General features: G+C 46.9%; 2 protein-coding genes across 3 annotated transcripts in view; one reads left to right on the top strand and one right to left on the bottom strand.

Moving 5' to 3' along the window:
• Positions 1 to 3,322: 3,322 nt before the first annotated feature.
• On the bottom strand, positions 3,323 to 8,737 carry pdk2a (pyruvate dehydrogenase kinase 2a). The gene is made up of 11 exons (XM_028989791.1): positions 8,578 to 8,737; positions 8,364 to 8,505; positions 6,123 to 6,194; positions 5,855 to 6,039; positions 5,646 to 5,735; positions 5,488 to 5,565; positions 5,161 to 5,237; positions 4,980 to 5,078; positions 4,734 to 4,844; positions 4,291 to 4,404; positions 3,323 to 4,181 (listed from the first exon to the last, which is right to left on the bottom strand). Exons 1-11 carry the CDS (start codon positions 8,678 to 8,680, stop codon positions 4,038 to 4,040), a joined length of 1,215 nt encoding a protein of 404 aa, XP_028845624.1. The 5' UTR covers positions 8,681 to 8,737; the 3' UTR covers positions 3,323 to 4,037.
• A 2,353-nt stretch (positions 8,738 to 11,090) lies between these two features.
• tbkbp1 (TBK1 binding protein 1) overlaps positions 11,091 to 17,370 on the top strand; it is a 28,726-nt gene continuing 22,446 nt past the window's right edge. Inside the window, exon 1 of one of the 2 annotated variants that reach the window (XM_028989752.1) lies at positions 11,091 to 11,225. The gene's annotated coding sequence lies outside the window, so the exon portion shown is untranslated. Of the gene's footprint in view, positions 11,226 to 12,477; positions 12,593 to 17,370 lie in introns of those variants that run through there. The other variant, XM_028989753.1, reaches the window with a different exon arrangement.

Raw genomic sequence — 17,370 nt, 5'->3', positions numbered from 1 at the left:
CTTTAACACAACACCGCATCCTGGAACGTCTGCTGCTTTTCCTCGTACGTGGCCTGTGTAATCACGCATATGCACAAACATCCAGATAATGCTGCTATATGTATGAAAGAAAACACGAGGGGAGAGTCAATGAGAGTCAATGAGAGCTCGGGATCTTTGGCCAGATGCAATTAGATGACACAATTAAAGAAATGTTTGCCTGGTGAAATGAAGAACCTTGGTATAGACCGTTAAACGTCAGACTGGCGAGGTAAATATTAGGCGAGAGGAAAATGAAATATTTGCTCTGTTGTTCGTGTACCTTCTGCAGCGAGGACAGCTGGTCCCACAGCTTCTTTCTGGATGTTGGGGAGATGCTTTACAAAGCAGCTCTTGTTTTCTACATCATCTTCCTCTTGAATTTGTGCTTTATATGAATGAACACCTTGAATGGCTAATAGATAAATAACGTTTTACAGGCTGCTGAGGCCATGTGGGATGAACACTTTTATTACAATAGCTGTTTTGCGTGATTCTTGGTTAATTTACATTTACATTTACAGCATTTACCAGACGCCCTTATCCAGAGCGACTTACACTCAGTAGTTACAGGGACAGTCTCCCTGGAGCAACTCAGGGTTAGGTGTCTTGCTCAGGGACACAATGGTAGTAAGTGGGATTCGAACCCAGGTCTTCTGGTTCATAGGCGAGTGTGTTACCCACTAGGCTACTACCACCCATAATAACTTTAACTTAATAACTTTAGTTAAACCTCCCCTGAACAATATGAAGGACCCAAATAAAGTAAATTCCATTTATCAATTTATCACTAGCTGTGGTCCAAAGAGTCGTTTGTTTTCAGGGTAAATTATTATTTAAGTTTTTTAATTGTGTTTTTCAGCATTGTCCTGGGAACATGTCAGATGAAACATTTTGTGTGGCATTAAAAGAAAAGCCATACAGCTCAGGCTTTATCATGTACAGTGGGTACTGACTGCAGCCATTTGCTAAAATTATTTAACTTAATTTTTTCCTCATTAATGTACACACAGCGCCCCATATTGACAGAAAAACACAGACTTGTTGACAGTTTCGCTGATTTATTTAAGAAAGAAAAACTGAAATATCACATGGTCCTAAGTGCAGACCGGAGTTTCCTGTTGGTCCTGTGTTTCCTGATTGTTTTCACCTGTGTATGACTGTATAAAGCTGCCCTGTTCTTGTCTGATGATGTTTCCCCTGTCCTATTCAACATGTATGAAACCAGTGTCGTGATGTCGTGCGTATGCGTTCTTCATCGTCATGTTCAGCCATCATTCCAGATCTACTGCATCGCCATGTCAAACCAGCCTGACACTGCAATATAACATTTAAGGGGGTCTGATTACTTTCCGTACCTACTGTCCTTCGATGGCAGCCCTAAGCTCAGAAACACGCACAAAGTGCCAAGTTGCCCTGAGTTCACAATGAACCTGCTCCTGTGGGTCGGACAGTTAACAGATGGTTCTGGAAGCGGAGAAGCAGCATGTTTATGTTTTATTCTCAGTTTGACCGTGGCTGCTCCTGGTTTGGCGGACTCATAAATATAGACTATTGTTTTTGTCATGTCAGCAATAACAGATCATTGCCACAAGGGGGTAGAAGCGGCGTGTTCAGAGAGACAAACATTCAGCTGTTCTGTCAGGAAGGACACATGGGTTAGAAATGGAGAATGTTCCAGAAAACTGGAACTTATCATTCCTCTCACACATCAACAATCCATAGGCACTTATTCATAAACAGATCACACACACACACACACACACACACACCCTTCACTCGCACCTATGGGGAGTCCATGCCTTTGGAAGGCAGGAGAAATCCGAGGAGAGCAGGCAAACTCCCCACACACAGAGCCGGAGAAACAATGAACAATGGTACACGTGGTAAAAATACAATGTAAATATTGTAATAACGTAAAAAGTGTCAGTGGATCAGTGTCTGTGCCCGGCCCACTGGTTACGCAGGAACCGTGTCTATTTGTGTGTCCGCACAGCTGCCATAGGGGCAGGTTTGGAGGGGACGGACAGGACAGCACGTCTCACTTCGGGCGTAGATCATCGCTGCTGGAATATTGAAGCACCACGTGACGTGGTTCACCACGTAAAGCCAGCACAAAGATACGATGGACGTAGAAAAATGCGCAGTCTTATGGGAACTATGTCTTTAGTTTTTTTTGTGTGCCAATCAGATTTCAGGGACCATTCCATGATGTTTATTTCATATTCCAAAACTTTTCAAGGTCTTGAATATTCTCTTTTCAAACTCCATGACTTTTCCAGGTTTTTAATGACCGTCGGTACCCTGCATATACAGTACAGGCCAAAAGTTTGGACACACCTTTGGACACACTATAAATGTGTTCATTCATAGTTTTGATGCCTTCAGTGAGAATCTACCAACGTAAATGGTCATGAAAACACGTTGAATGAGAAGGTGGGTCCAAACTTTTGGCCTGTACTGTACACCTAATAAAAAATTCCATCTTGGCAACTGGTTGTTAATATCTGTAAAACCTGGTTTTCTTTTTGTGGAGCCATGTAGAAAATTGAGCTCAACCAGAACTATTTATTTAGCAGGTCCTGTGATGTTGGGCTTCAGCACACTGTACCTCTATGCCCTTCAAATCTATAATGATGCCCGATTATACATTTCAAAGGAGGGTCTCTGCAGGACATCTGGAAGGAAAGAGGGGATTTTTTTAGGAAAACTGATGTTTTTGAAATAACAACATATTGTTATTGTTATTACTATTATGGCAGACGTGCTGACCTGGGTACCGTACTACAGTAAAACAGGCCTCCAAGGGCAAAAGATGTGAAACCGTATACCATGGTGCAAAATGAGTAGGGAGGGAGACATTTGGCGGAAGGCTGACTGTGCAAAAGTCTCCTGCCCATCAAAAAAGCTGAGAAGCAGCACGTCCACTAGAGCTCCTCTACACATAACAAACTTGGGACCTTCATCAGCATGAAATGGAGAAGGCCTTCATGACCTTTAAAGTATGGTCGTCCTAGCAACTATCTTTGAAACTGCTTTTAAATTTGTGTTTAAGCTACTTATATTTTGTATTATGGCTAATTTATATATTACACTTTATTCCTATTTAACAGAGTAAATATGCAAATGTGAGGGAAATAAAAATGGATTTTAGAAAACTTATTTATTCACCCGAAGCCGAGCCAAACCACTCCCCCATGCGACATGCCTGACCCCTATCTCACTGGACCCAGATTCAGCACGAATACACCTGCCCAACACACACATGTATGAACGCATGCAGGCAATGTACTCAATTCCGGGGCTTTGAAAAGTCCTTGCGGTTTAATACAGACTGCAACACTGAGAAAACAGAAAATCATATCATTTCATTCATAAAATAAACAGTTCATTAGCTTCTAGTTTTAAGTACCAAAAATATTGAAAAAGGGAACAGTATTTACACCTATGCACCAGAATTGAAAAAAACTTTTCAAATATCTTTTTTTTTAGGTGTAATTCAATTTGTGTGTTGATCCTAAACATCCACCGACTGAAATATAAGATTAGGACATCAAACCAGTGTTCCCAAGGATTGAACCTATGCATTTATCTCACACTGCACTCCTAGTGCTTCATGATAAGTGAACAAAGGAATATGATCCAACCGACCCTTGATCTCAATTATTATGAGCCTCATGATTACTGGCAAAAATCGACAGCTGTCTCAACTGAGATGTTTCTACACACACCAGTGTGTTTCTTTGACTTCCTGGTTTTGTGCCCCGCCCTCTGTTGTGTCTGAACTGTGGTTGCTCTAACAATCATTGAAGGCCTCCATGTTCCAGCATCAGTACCTGAGGATAAAGGGGGCGGCGTGGGTTTGTTTTGGTCCTGATGCCTTCCTCTGACTGCCACCACGTCCATCTGGATCGGCCGACCACCGGCCGCTGGACGGGCCCAGCCGCGTTATGAGTGTCTATGCTGTGTTGTGGTCACTGTGGTCAGCGCTCTCTCTCCGGCACGGTTCTGAAGCTGCTTCACTTGGCGAGTCGGTACACAGCCATGTCCAGCGGCTCTCTGCTGGGAACGCACCAGTCATCTGCCGCCTGGCTCACTTTGTAGTTCCGCTTAGCAGTCTTGTTGTACACCGGCAGCCTCTCCACCGAGTCTGTGGACAAAGCCTGAGTGTGGGGACAGATTTTTTTTTATCATAAATATCATCATATCAGTATAAGTATTTATCAGTATTTATAAATATATTATATAGAATTCTGAGTAACAAGTTTTTACCTTCAAATGGATCACAGCATCCGTGCCATGTCCCTCCATCGAGTACAGCTGCAGGTCGCCTTGGAAGTACTGGGCGTAGAGGCGAGAGATGGGTAGACCGTAGCCGAAACCAGCCTGCGGGCCAAGGAGCATGGCTTTATCGGAAATCAAATCATTTTTCCGATTTTTTAAATATGTATTCTCTCCTCGCAACTAGAATTTCTCCTGGCGGGGTCCAATAACAGAACCTTGAGCAACACCATACCATCACATCCCATGCCAAAGTGACACATATAAAAAAAATGTCCCACTTACATTTTTCATATTTCTGTCAAAAGTGTCAACAATTTGCTCTCCGTGTCCAGACGAAAAAAAACAGGGTGCTAATAATCAATTTAGAAAAGTGTAATAGATTGACAGACAGCACCTCTGAACTGTGTTCTAGAGTTTAAAGGCAGCCTCACCAGAGGAGCGCGATCCTGCTGCCCCACTGTGGGCGTGGGTGCCGTGGAGTACATGTAGCTGAAGAGGTTCTCCATCTTCCTGAAGGGCACCCCACCTCCCTTATCACTCATCTGAGAGAGAGAGAGAGAGAGAGAGAGAGAGAAAGACAGATGTACCCACTGGGTGACTGAGGGCGTGGACTCCAGGGCAGCCAGCCTATAAATAGTGCTGGAGAAAACCCCCCCAGGGCAGAACCGACAGCAAACCTTGATAGAGAGATCCTCGCCACCAATGGCCACCAGGACTTCAATGGGCGGGAGGTCGGAACTGTCTTTGTGGTTTTCAATGGTGGCCCTCATGGCATTCTGCAGAAGAGCAGGCGAGCAGAAGGCGTTAAACCACAGGCCAGTCGCAACATAATGGGCTGCGGTGGTGAACGGCGCGCACCTTGAACAGCTCGAACAGCATGTGGTACAGGTGCGACGGCACATAGACCAGGTGAATGGGCTGCGTCCTGCTCTTCACTGTCACGGGGAAAATATGAAATAAGGCAATAAAAAATACGAGCAGCTGGACGGAGCTTCCCACCTTCTGCTCAGAGTTCATGCAGAACGTACACACGGGACAAGAGGAACTGGACAGCGAAGCCCCTTCCATCAGGAAACTGACTATGAATGCATGTCCATGCATGTCCATGTAACAACTGATGTATGACGTTATTTAAGATGAAGTGGAAGCTTCTAAAACGTCCTGACGTTAGAAATATTTCCTTACGGTTCAGCTCCTTCAGGTCCAGGCTGGGGGACGTGAGGTAGTACTGCTCACAGAGCATCTTAGCACTTTCATATGCATCTACGAACAGGTAAAACACACCACGTTAAAAAAGGAACACACACAGAGCCTCCTAATAGGAGAAGCTGCCGCGTCCCCACCTCTCACGACCTGGACCACGTCACAGCAAGGGTCAATACTCCCGATGGTGTTGGGGTGGATTGGATTTGCTGCTCCGTCGAAAACCAGACCTGCAATCAAGTTCAGCCCATCAACACGTGCAAGGAATCTGAATAGTGTATGTTGCCTAGGTTACGGAGGGGCTGCTGGGTAGAGTAGTAAGTTGTGGGGTTTCCGCGACTGAGCGTACTGTGTTGGTTGATGAGCATGCGGATGGATATCCTGCTCATGTAGAAACGGTCCAGGAAATACTGAATGTTCTGGCTGGTCACGGGGTCCTGCCCGAAGGCTTCCTTGTACTCGATCACGCCTTGGGCCATCGTGGGGACAACATCGTTGTGCCGGTTTCTGATGTTGACCAGAACGTTCACAAACCTGCCGGAGGGACCGGAGGACGTTACTGTGCTGTTAAAGTAGAGTGTGTGTGTTTTAGCCAAAAAAACCCCCGAAAAACTCACTCTGCCAAAACGGCATGGTCCTCAGCGTTCTTTTCCAAAAACTCCAGGATTTCCATCAGGCTTTGGACGTACCTGCGGTCACGAAGGACAGTCAGGTGGAATGGAAGGTCTTGGACAGTGTATTTATGGTATGATTTTCAGCTGCACTTCTACTGCACTTGAAAGGTACCAATCGGGCACCTCCACAGAGCTGGTGGCAGTTTTATGAACAATGACACAAAACACAGCAACTTCTCCCAACCATGCGAGAAGAACGAGGCCTTTTCCAGCATGATGGAGCACGCCGCCATAAAGACAAGGTGAGAACTAAGTGGCTCGGGGAACAAAACGTTGAAATTTCGGGCTTGTGGCCAGGAAACTACGACTCTAAACTTGAAATAAAGGGCCTACACTGCAAATACGGACTTTCCATAAACTTGATGTAACTTTGGAATGTATTAAATGCTTGTAATTATACTTCAATACAGCACAGAAACAACCGACACAAAGGTCTAAAAACACTGAAGCAAGAAGACTTTGTGAAAAACAGAATTTTATTAATTAAGTGAAGTGATTGTCACATGTGATACACAGCAGCAAACACGGTGCACACAGTGAAATGTGTCCTCTGTATTTAACCATCACCCTGAGTGAGCAGTGGGCGGCCATGACAGGCGCCCGGGGAGCAGTGTGTGGGGACGGTGCTTTGCTCGGTGGCGCCTCAGTGGCACCTTGGCGGCTCTGGATTCGAACCGGCAACCTTCTGATTACGGGGTCGCTTCCTTAACCGCTAGGCCACCACTAGGCCACCACTGCCCAGAATTTGTCATTCTCAGAACATTTGGCCACGACTGTAGTTCATCTGAAACTGTTGGATGTTAAAAAAAGCAACCGTGAAGGTATACAAGTTAATTTAATTATTCATAAACTCAACTTTAACCTAGTTATTTTTTTTGTGTGAATTGGGATAAGATTGCCTACAGTTATGACGGCTGCGACCATGTAGTGCCTCTTAGAACAATGAACTCTGGCCAGGCTATAAAAAACTACCCTGTCCCCGGGTCACTCCAGGACGTTGACCTTCTTCATGCTCAGCGTGACTTTGGTTGCATGTTTTAGGCCATGCAAGGAAGACGAATCATCGTCCAAACCTCTCGGGTTCCTTCATGCATTTCCAGTCCCAATTGCAGAAAAGCAGTAAAACACTGAGACCATAGAGACGGTGTCAAAGGCAGCCCTCATGTCAAAAACGTCCTCTTCTGCACCCCCCAATACGCACTTATCCACCACATATTCTCGTCATGGTTGCTTTGGAAACCAGACAGGAATGCTGTATGTTTGTTCTCTGCCAGTCCTCCACTGAGAAGAGCCTGGACTACAGATTTTCCTCCTGAATTCTCACTGTAATGTAAATGTAAATGTAAAATGTCAGTGCCGCTGGACAGTGGCTGGTGTCGCTTGCTTTATAGCGTTTCTTCACCACCAGTGAGCTTACAAAGAGCTTACAGCCTCTTTTGTGGGACAAAAACACTGTTTAGCTTGATGTTAATATTTGGGTGCAATCTCCGCTAGGGGAGGAGCAAGGTCTTTCATATTTTGTCAGCTGAGAACAATAATGTGAGAATCAGTTCAAACGTGCTGGAGTTCCCCTTTAAGATGACAAATACTTTATTTCCCAGCCAAGGATAAATAGTTCACTTATTCAGTGGCAGCTCAAATTATATTATATATGTAAAATTTACTAATATAGAGGTCGTATATATATATATATATATATACACACACACACAAAAATTATTTTAGTGGAAAACGAATAAGTGTTCATGTTATGTTATGGTTGTGTATATATGTATATATAGCTTTATCAGACTAATAAAAAAGCTGCACAATATCCTCTCGGCACTACAGTAATACTGAGTAGAATTATCTGTAAATTGCGGATAAACGGTGGATATGTGGGTGGTAGTGTCCTAGCGGGTAACACACTCGCCTATGAACCAGAAGTCCCAGGTTCAATCCCCACTTACTACCATTGTGTCCCTGAGCAAGACACTTAACCCTGAGTGTCTCCAGGGGGGGACTGTCCCTGTAACTACTGACTGTAAGTCGCTCTGGATAAGGGCGTCTGGTAAATTGTGCTACATTTTGGTGAGATGTATGGACACCTCGGACGTGCCACCGCTGCTGTGACGTCATGAAAACAACGGACCACGTGACGCGCAAACACAAACTGGGACAAAGGTGAGGCAGGAAAGTTCTCACCAGCTCTGCACCATCTGCACCGACGGCGTGGCCAGCAGGCGGCCGGGCAGCAGCCCGATCTCCTTCATGATGTTGGAGAGACGCACCGGCAGCTCCTGCCTCAGGAACGCGAACGACGTCCTCTCGCACGCGTTCGTGGAGCCTGGAGCGGAGCAGAGGTGAAGCGGGACCACCATCTGGACTCGGACAACGTTCCACTCGCTCGGACACTCACCGAAGTCCAGAAACTGCTTCATGGAGAGCGGAGACGGGGAGAATTTGGAGAAGTGCTCGATGTGTTTGGGCGCGTTGGCCAGCACAAGCCGCACGAACTTCATGCCGGATCCGTGGTTCCTGCTGGCAGAGGAGGCTCCGGGGGTCCAGCAGGACCCAGCCCGGCGTTTATTTCCATTGGCCACGCCCCACGGCCGCAGGCCAATAAGGCCGCGCCATTGCCGGACGTTGGCCAGCGCCGGCCAATAGGATGCGGCGGTGGTCTGGGGGCGTGGCGAGGGCTGATGCAAGAAACGTGTCCCTGCAGCCCACCACCCTGTCCTCAGGTCGCCCGGCCCCAGAATTTACCCCAAATACAAATCGTGTGTTGGGTGCAGGTTTTGGGGTGTTAGTAGCCTGGAGGGCAGACACCAGACCACAAAGTCCCAGGTTCGAACCCCACTTACTACCATGGTGTCCCTGTCTAGGGGACTGTCCCTGTAACTACTGATTGTAAGGCGCTCTGGATAAGGTCGTAATTCGTACCCCGAAAACCGGTCCCTCAGTCAATTTTCTGTGCCTACCTGCATTTCTGCCATCATGATGTCTGAAGTAATGGAATGTTAATTACATGGAATTTAACACATCACGGTTAAAAGAGAATAATTTGAAATATTACTTGTGATCAACTTCATTTTTAAAAAAATCAAGATTATCTAACTTCATATTTTTAGTTTGAAATAGCGCAGAGGAATAAGGACTAATCAGGCCGATAATGTCCATTATTCAATGAAGTAAATCAAATGATTTTCTTTCAGTAATAATCTAATCTAATCTTTTGCTTTAAATCTTATTTAGAACATAAACTTCATTTTCTATTCAGTTGTATATTCATCATTAACAATAAAAGCATGAACACGCCCGTGTGCATTTTGCAGGCTTTTCGAGGATTAAAATGACATCCATTCCGTGAACTTCTGTTTGCCCGCCGCAGGAGAAGAACATAGTTCCGCGGTTGGGAACACGGTGTTCCGATCAATCGCACCACGAGCGGCCTTACATAAGCTGAGTGTTAATTCATTGGTCAGCCATGCATGTTTTGTGACCTTCTGCCAACTAGACATCAACAAATGCAGCGGTTGTTCCAGGAACGTCCCGGCCAGGTCCGGCCTAGAGCGGCGAATCTCGGTGTGCACTCAGCTACAGGCAAAGTATGAACGGCGGTAATGCCAGAAATCTCCAGCTGTGATGAAATGGGAAAAGAATAAAACCAAGGGCCTTTCAAAAGTGTATTACAGCGCCATCTCCTGGTGGCAAATGAGGACTTGCCGGATACAACTCTTCTATTTACGCTTCTTGAAAGATAAAATAGTGTAGCTGTGCATAGTTGTGCTTTAAGGAAATGAAACTGTGCGGCGCTGCTTATATAATGATGCACGTGAGTTCAATGCTTTTGGTTGTATGGAATCGCCAGTACATTTCCACTCTGAAGTCCAACCTGTTCAGGATGTTTGGACGTGGACCACATTCTGCTCATGCCTTGGTGATTGTGTTCACATTTGCACCCAAGGGCGGAGAATCCGCGGAGCTGTTTGGCCTGGAACGACCATGTTGGGGTTTAAGGATTTGAATAGGATTTTAAGAAAGCAGTCGTGCCGGCAGAAATGCTCTGGATTATTAAAAATGCTGCTGCCAGGCAGCTTTCATTCACGAGTAAATGGAACAGGAATCTTGTGAATTAGGAGTCAATTTCCCCCAAATTCCCCCAGACTGGAAACATCTTTGCATAATAAAGCTTCCAGGCTGGATGTGCCCCGATATCACTGAGAATTTTTGAGTTTTCAAAGGGCAGAAGGTCTATTGCAAGGACGAATGGACGAACATCCCCCAAAACTTACCTTGTCTGTCAACAAAAGCTTGGTGCACCGACTCTGCGTGAAGCCCTTCTTACAATTTATTTGGCAGGTTGTACCTGTTGTACCTGTTGGGTGGTAGTGACCTAGCGGGTAACACACTCGACTGTGAACCAGAAGTCCCAGGTTCAAATCCCACTTCCTACCATCGTGTCCCTGAGCAAGACACTTAACCCTGAGTGTCTCCAGGGGGGGACTGTCCCTGTAACTACTGACTGTAAGTCGCTCTGGATAAGGACGTCTGGTAAATGTAATTTTAAAAAATGAACTAAAATTTCTCAACCCCTCAACTCAAATGTCTCAAATGGGGCGGAGCTGTATAAAAAGGGTTCGAATCCCGAGGTGCCACTGAGGTCCCCTGTCCCCCACACTGTCATTGTCACAATGTGTCCACATGAACTCATTTTATATTCACATGGAAGGCGAATCCGTGGTCACAGCGACGGTCCCCCTGTCCTGCTCCCGTTGTCACCCGTTGTAATAATTTAGTAAACGAGCGGCTCGACGTGCGGCGCGATGCCGCCCGCCTGCGCATCTACGACCGGACCTGGGTGAGACCAGGGAGCCGCGCCGCGCCAATCAGCGCCGACCTGCGCACGCACGCGCGCCGAGCCGAGCCGCTCCAGCGTCCGAGCCGCCGGTGCTCCTCAGCAGCCATGGCGCAGCATCAGGACCACCAGCATCATCAGCATCATCATCATCAGCACCACCAGCATCATCAGCATCATCATCAGCAGCAGCAGCAGCAGCAGCAGAGGTGAGTACCGGGCTCCGCGGCCACCTTCAACTCGCCGCCCGCGACCGAGGACGGAATATTCCGCTCGTTCTCCCGGCGACGCAGGAACACAGCAGCAGCAGCAGCAGCAGAAGAAGATCGTTAACAGGAACACCAGCGGGGAATGAAGTTGCCGTTATCCCAGTTTTCCTGGAAGTTCCCCGTCTGGCTGCTCACATCTGCTTGTGTTTAATATTCTTTCTTCTATGAGACGGAGGAGGGTCGTTATAACGCCAGAAGCGGCGAGATCTTCTCAGGTCGGAGATCAAATTAACGCAAAAGTCGTGAGAGGACATTTTAGGCAGTTTAATGATGATGATGATGGTGATGATGGTGATGATGATGCTTCTCCGTTGCTGTGGTGATGGAAGAAGGTGGAGGTCTTGTGTTCTGCAGACTAGGTTCTGGTCAGGTTCTGTGGACCTTGTATGAATGTAAGGTTCGTGTGAGACGTTCCCCTCCAGGTCTTCTTCTGGGCCCCTGGGCATGATGGGTAAAGTTGGGGGCAGGAGGTTTCATGGATATCTGCTCTGCTGCTGGAGGGAGGGGGAGCGGCCGTCTGCAAGATCTAATTTAAGAGTCTGACGCCGGGGAGAGAATCACAAGTTTTGTCCTCCAGATAATCAGCAGGCGCGTCGGCAGCCATGGCGTGTTTCTCCCCTCTCTCTCTGCGCTGTGTGTGTGTGTGTGTGTTTTATAATTTCCTGTGACGGTCTCCATGGGATGAGATTGACTGTAAGGAGGCCACGAAGGGAAAAGAAAATGCTGCCACCACCCCGTGATTGTCATCGTAAGACACTGCAGCACAGCACACGGTGACACAACCAAAGGTGTCCTCTGTATTTAACCGTCACCCTTAGCTCTTCAAACTAAACCGAACCGAACTGGCCGGAGGGTTAAACCTTGTATTTCCGGATGGCAACGAACACCACGCTGTCTCAGAAAGAAATGAATAAACGCTTTAAAGGGAAGACTTTCAACCGAACTGGAGTCGTGCGCAGAAACTTCGCCTCTTGTTGTATGGACAGATGGCTGGTAGAGAAACGAACATCGGTGCCACGTTGCAGCCTAAACGACGTTTAGCCCCGTGTCCTCTGGCTGAGGGACGTTTTGAGAGGACGACGTCCTGTGAAGTGTCAAGCCAAGTTCTCTCAGTTTGTCTTTTTCTGAGCTGAAGGCCGGCGGCCGTCCATCTGAGACGCGGTGAGGACGGGCTCGCCTCTTTATCTCGGCAGAGCTCGCCATAGCTGTGTTCTCCGTGATTATACTGGACATAACGCAGTAAACCAGAAACTCTCTCTCTCTCTCTCTCTCTCTCTCCTGCTTTTCAATGTCACGAGTCACGGCAGGTGAGTCAAGTCCTCTTCCACTCCGTCCCCGGTGGCGCCGCGCAGCACTGACGCGAAGGCAGGTTTATGTAAGGCGCGGCCGGGCGTCTCTGTCCCTCCTCGTTCTTTTATTCATCGCGTGTCCCGCGCGTCCCTGGGATGGGGGGCTGTAATGAGGAGAGGTTAAGTGCTTCTTTTGATCCTCCTGGACCGACGCGGCCTGTTTCATGTTCAGACGGGGGGTGGGCTGACAATACGAGTCCGCTGTTCTGTCCTCTGATCACAAGGACACCAACAGACCGCTGAAAAAATGTCATACGCTGAAATGTATGGGAATATGTGATGGTCTCGGCATAATCTTGTATTTTAGGGTAGCACATAGTACACAACACAATTTATTTCAGAGTTAATATGTTAAATGTTCCTAATGTAACATGCAACAGTCCCATTACTATAATTATAATCTATTGTAATATTAAATAGAAAAGATTCATAGAATGTTTATCGTTGACCCAGACAGAACAATAACATTTCTCTGGAGCAAATGGAGTAAAATTTGATAGAAAAGGCAAGACATGATTATGGCAGGAGAATAAGACATGCTAGTGCACGCTTACATAATTGCACATGTACATATAAAGCGTATACAAATGTAAGAAATATAATAGGATGCAACTGTAACATATAAAATTTTTTTTAATAAAATATACACCAGAATACAAAACAGGCTTTTATTTGCTGAGACCAGCTGGACAAAAGGACCGTAGAGAGACAAACCGCAGGACTCAGCAGAGGCTGGAGGATCTGAGAAGGTAGAGCAATCTGGTGTCAGGGCTTTGACTTATGTGCTTCAGTCTGTGTGTGTATGTGTGTGTGTGTTTTGTTGAGTGCCTGTTGGCATTTTTGGCTGGATGGGGTTTTCTAATTCTGAAAGCTCGAGACTCAGCACTGGGAGAACGTCCTCCAGGATAAAATCCCGTTCAGAAGACACCTGACGCTGCATTTTCGTCTTGTTTAAACCCGAATGTTGGAACAAGGAAAGGCAGCAGATGACCCCTATTTCACCCCAATAATTTAAATATCCATCTGGGACTGATCTGCTCACCAAATAAATAAAAATCCGGTTTATTACTGTGCTAAACGTGACCACGCTCTGACCCAGTTTAGACCACCACAAAGTCACCAGGGGGAAAGTCCCTGTCCCTACTGGCTGTAGGGACAGCCAGTAGGGACAGAGGTGGGGCAGTGGTGGCCTAGCGGTTAAGGAAGCAGTCCTGTAATCAGAAGGTTGCAGGTTCGATTCCCGATCCGCAAAGGTGCCACTGAGCAAAGCACCGTCCTCACACACTGCTCCCCGGGCGCCTGTCATGGCTGCCCACTGCTCACTCAGGGTGATGGGATAAATGCAGAGGACAAATTTCACTGTGTGCATCGTGTGCTGTGCTGCTGTGTATCACATGTGACAATCGCTTCACTTTTTTTTTTTTTTTTTTATTCTCTCTTGATGAGGGGTTCGGATAAAAAGCAGTAAAATAAGCTAAATGTGGGGTCGGTCACCGAAATCCTACAATGTAGAATTCCCTCTTTCAGGCATCTTTTCATGTCTCTTCAAGACATTAATAAATGGCGTCCAGCGATGTTACGCGACGCCATCTACTGACACTACGTACTAGGACACTCGGCCACGTCACTGTCACATCTCACTGTGACGCCAAGGCAGCCCTGGGCCAGCCTGCCGCTGCCAGTCACATGTACAGAAGGGTTGTAATCACGCCCGCTGCTGCTCGAACCCTCGCCCCCTGTCCTGCATTGTTGATATCGATGTGTCCCGTTTGCGCCTCCTTTGCACCCCGCGGCATGCACAGGGCCCGGAGTTTCTGGAGATGAAGCAGGAGCGGGCTCCAGACGTCCCTGACGTAGTCCAGCAGAGGAAGTTCTGGGGCGCAGCAAAAGCCGCATTTGGCCGCTTACGGTTGTACGCCACGCCGTTGTTGCAGGGGAGCACCTGGCCGAGCAGCGAGAGAAGACGAGAGTGATGTAACGGCTCTGTAACGCGACGCCTTCGCGTGGAGGCGTAATGTAATATACTTCATAAATGAGACATAGAGGGAGGAGGGGCGACGAAGCAGGAAAATCGCTCGGCAGGGAGAGGAGAAATGGGGCGCGGGAGATGATGCTGGACGTCTCCCCGCTCGGAGAATCCAGGTTACCCGCTTGCTGTGCACTTGGCTCTGGGCGGGCAGAAATCCCCCAGGTGCCCCTAAAAATACCCGGCTGCTCCCGGCTCGGTTGTGAGATAACGGGAATCGTTATCGTGCTTCCTGCATCAGCGTTACGGGACGCCGGGCCGCGGCCCAGTAAAATGGAGCAGAAGAAGGTCAAGACTCTTCGTACGCTCCCGGCGGGGGCTCTAGTGGCATCATATTCCGTAGGAGAACAGACCCGGATAAGGAGAGTCTCCGTCCACGTCCACCGCGGCCTTCTGATCTGGAAGGATCTTTCATCTGATGCTTTACTTACGACCCCTGCTGCAGAAGATGCCAATATAGTCAATGCACGCGTACATGCGAGTGTACGTTAAAGGGAATGTAGCTGCATTAACCACAGCAGTTTATTTTAGAACGTTCTTGTTTGAGAATTTTCCTAAATAAATTAAAGGTTTGTATCATTTCTACTTTTTTTTATTATTTCTACTTTTACTACGTGTTCATTTTATTATAAAAAAATTACTCCCCAACATCAACAGGCTGGTAGTAGCCTAGTGGGTAACACACTCGCCTGTGAACCAGAAGACCCAGGTTCCAACCCCACTTACTACCATCGTGTCCCTGAGCAAGACACTTAACACTGAGTGTCTCCAGGGGGGGACTGTCCCTGTAACTACTGACTGTAAGTCTCTCTGGATAAGGGCGTCTGGTAAATGCTGTAAATGTAAACACTTTTCTACCCTGTTGGTGAACAGCATGTAGTGGATCAGTCTGGAACTATTTTCTGGAACTTGCATTTGGTGCCAATTAGCAACAAACAAGGACAAAGCTGACGAACTCTCCGTTAAGGCCAATGAGACGTCTGCTGAGCGCGTGAGCGGATTTTCAGTCTCATTGTTCTTAAAATACCCGCTCTGGTGGCCTGGTGGCCTGACTGACCACAGATCTACCGAACGGCTGGACTGTTCGGAAGTGGAGCAGATGGAGCTGCTCGCGGTGCTCAACTAGTCCAGGTTTGATCTTATCACAAGAAGACAATCATACAGTACTTGGGATGGGAAATTTGTTCAAAAACTCTACAAACTCGCAAAAACACAACATTAGTTTCAGACACACATGCAATTGTTACCTGAATTTTTTGTGGTCCAACTACTAAGGTGTTTTCATGTTTAAATCTTGTCCAAAACGAACTAATAACTTTTACAACAATAGAAATAATGTTGAGATGCACAGACTTTGCTGCCTTCACAGCTTCAGGAGCTTTGAGAGATAAAGTGACTCTGGGTTTCTGCATGTCACCAAGTTCCCCAGGACACGCCGTTTCACCGTCTGTAGCTTTAAATGCTAATGAGGAGAGCGGCCTATAGGGGTTGAGGGGACATTCGTGGAAATGACGTCATCAACACCATCCACCAACCAAAACAGGAAGTCGTGTCCTGAAAAAAATAAAATGAACCTGCTGGTTCTTCAGAGTCTCGCGTGACGGAACAAAAAATAATACGTTTGTGCTCATTTTTACATCCAATCACCGAGCGACTGCAACGCTTCACGCGTTTGGAGGCCATGATGGTCGGTGGAGATCATGTTTTAGGGGAGGGGGCGGGAAATTCTCTGAGCGGAAAAAGCATGAGAAACGGGAGGTAACCTTTCCCCTTATGACATCATAAGGGGACAGATTCCAGATCCGACCGTCTGAGCTGCCGCCCTCTGAACGGTGAAGCAGAACGACCAAAACACTCTTTACACCGACCGCCATTTCTAGCCACTGCGGGATAGAGGAACTCGTATTAATGTTAAATCATCTCGTAGGGGGATGGAGCACCTTTAAAATGATTGATGAAGCCAAACCTATTACGACTCTATCACACCCACACTGGTACAAAAAGAACCAAAATGTACACAACGTGCTAGAACTACTTCTTGAACATGACTACATGACTACACTGAACTGTGTGTATATAAAAGCAGTGTGTGTGTGTGTGTTTTGGACAGTCACTATATTACTTTTTGTTGGTGAATTTTTCATGAGAGGAGACGGCACCTCAGCCCACACGTCTCATCGTGAGACACAAGCTGGATGAGCGCCGGGAAATTCTGACCATGACAGACACTGATCACTTGTCACACGCTTGTGGCATGTTGGCTTTGTTCGGTTTCAGTGTGATCATTTTACCAAACGTTGATCCCAGTTGATGTCAGGGATCGGTGCAGGGCAGGAAAGGAAGAACGCAAACAAGCGCAAAGCACAGAAATGGCGAAACAGGGACATCCAGTGATAAAACATTAATGACCAGACAGATGACACAGCAAAACACATTTATACCATTAAACAGATGCAAACAGACATTAGACAAACACAAAAAATGCACCCCACAAAGCAAAGTGTGTGTGTGTGTGTGGTTGGATTTTAGATGTTGTCTCTGTCCTCACCAGCTCTCTCTCTCTCATTTCTTTCTCTCCCTCCGGCTTCATATCTACACACCCTCCACACCCCTTTCAGCAGCAAAAATTCAGTATTGTCTCCCACAATCAAACATAATCAGTTATACAAATCTTTTATTTCACTGACTCACTGAGCCTGAAATGATGGAA

Source organism: Denticeps clupeoides, chromosome 8 (assembly GCF_900700375.1).
Source record: "Denticeps clupeoides chromosome 8, fDenClu1.1, whole genome shotgun sequence".
In the NCBI taxonomy this organism is placed as follows: Eukaryota; Metazoa; Chordata; class Actinopteri; order Clupeiformes; family Denticipitidae; genus Denticeps; species Denticeps clupeoides.
Note: the sequence above shows the minus strand (reverse complement) of the source record. Positions and strands in the feature narration are given on the sequence as shown.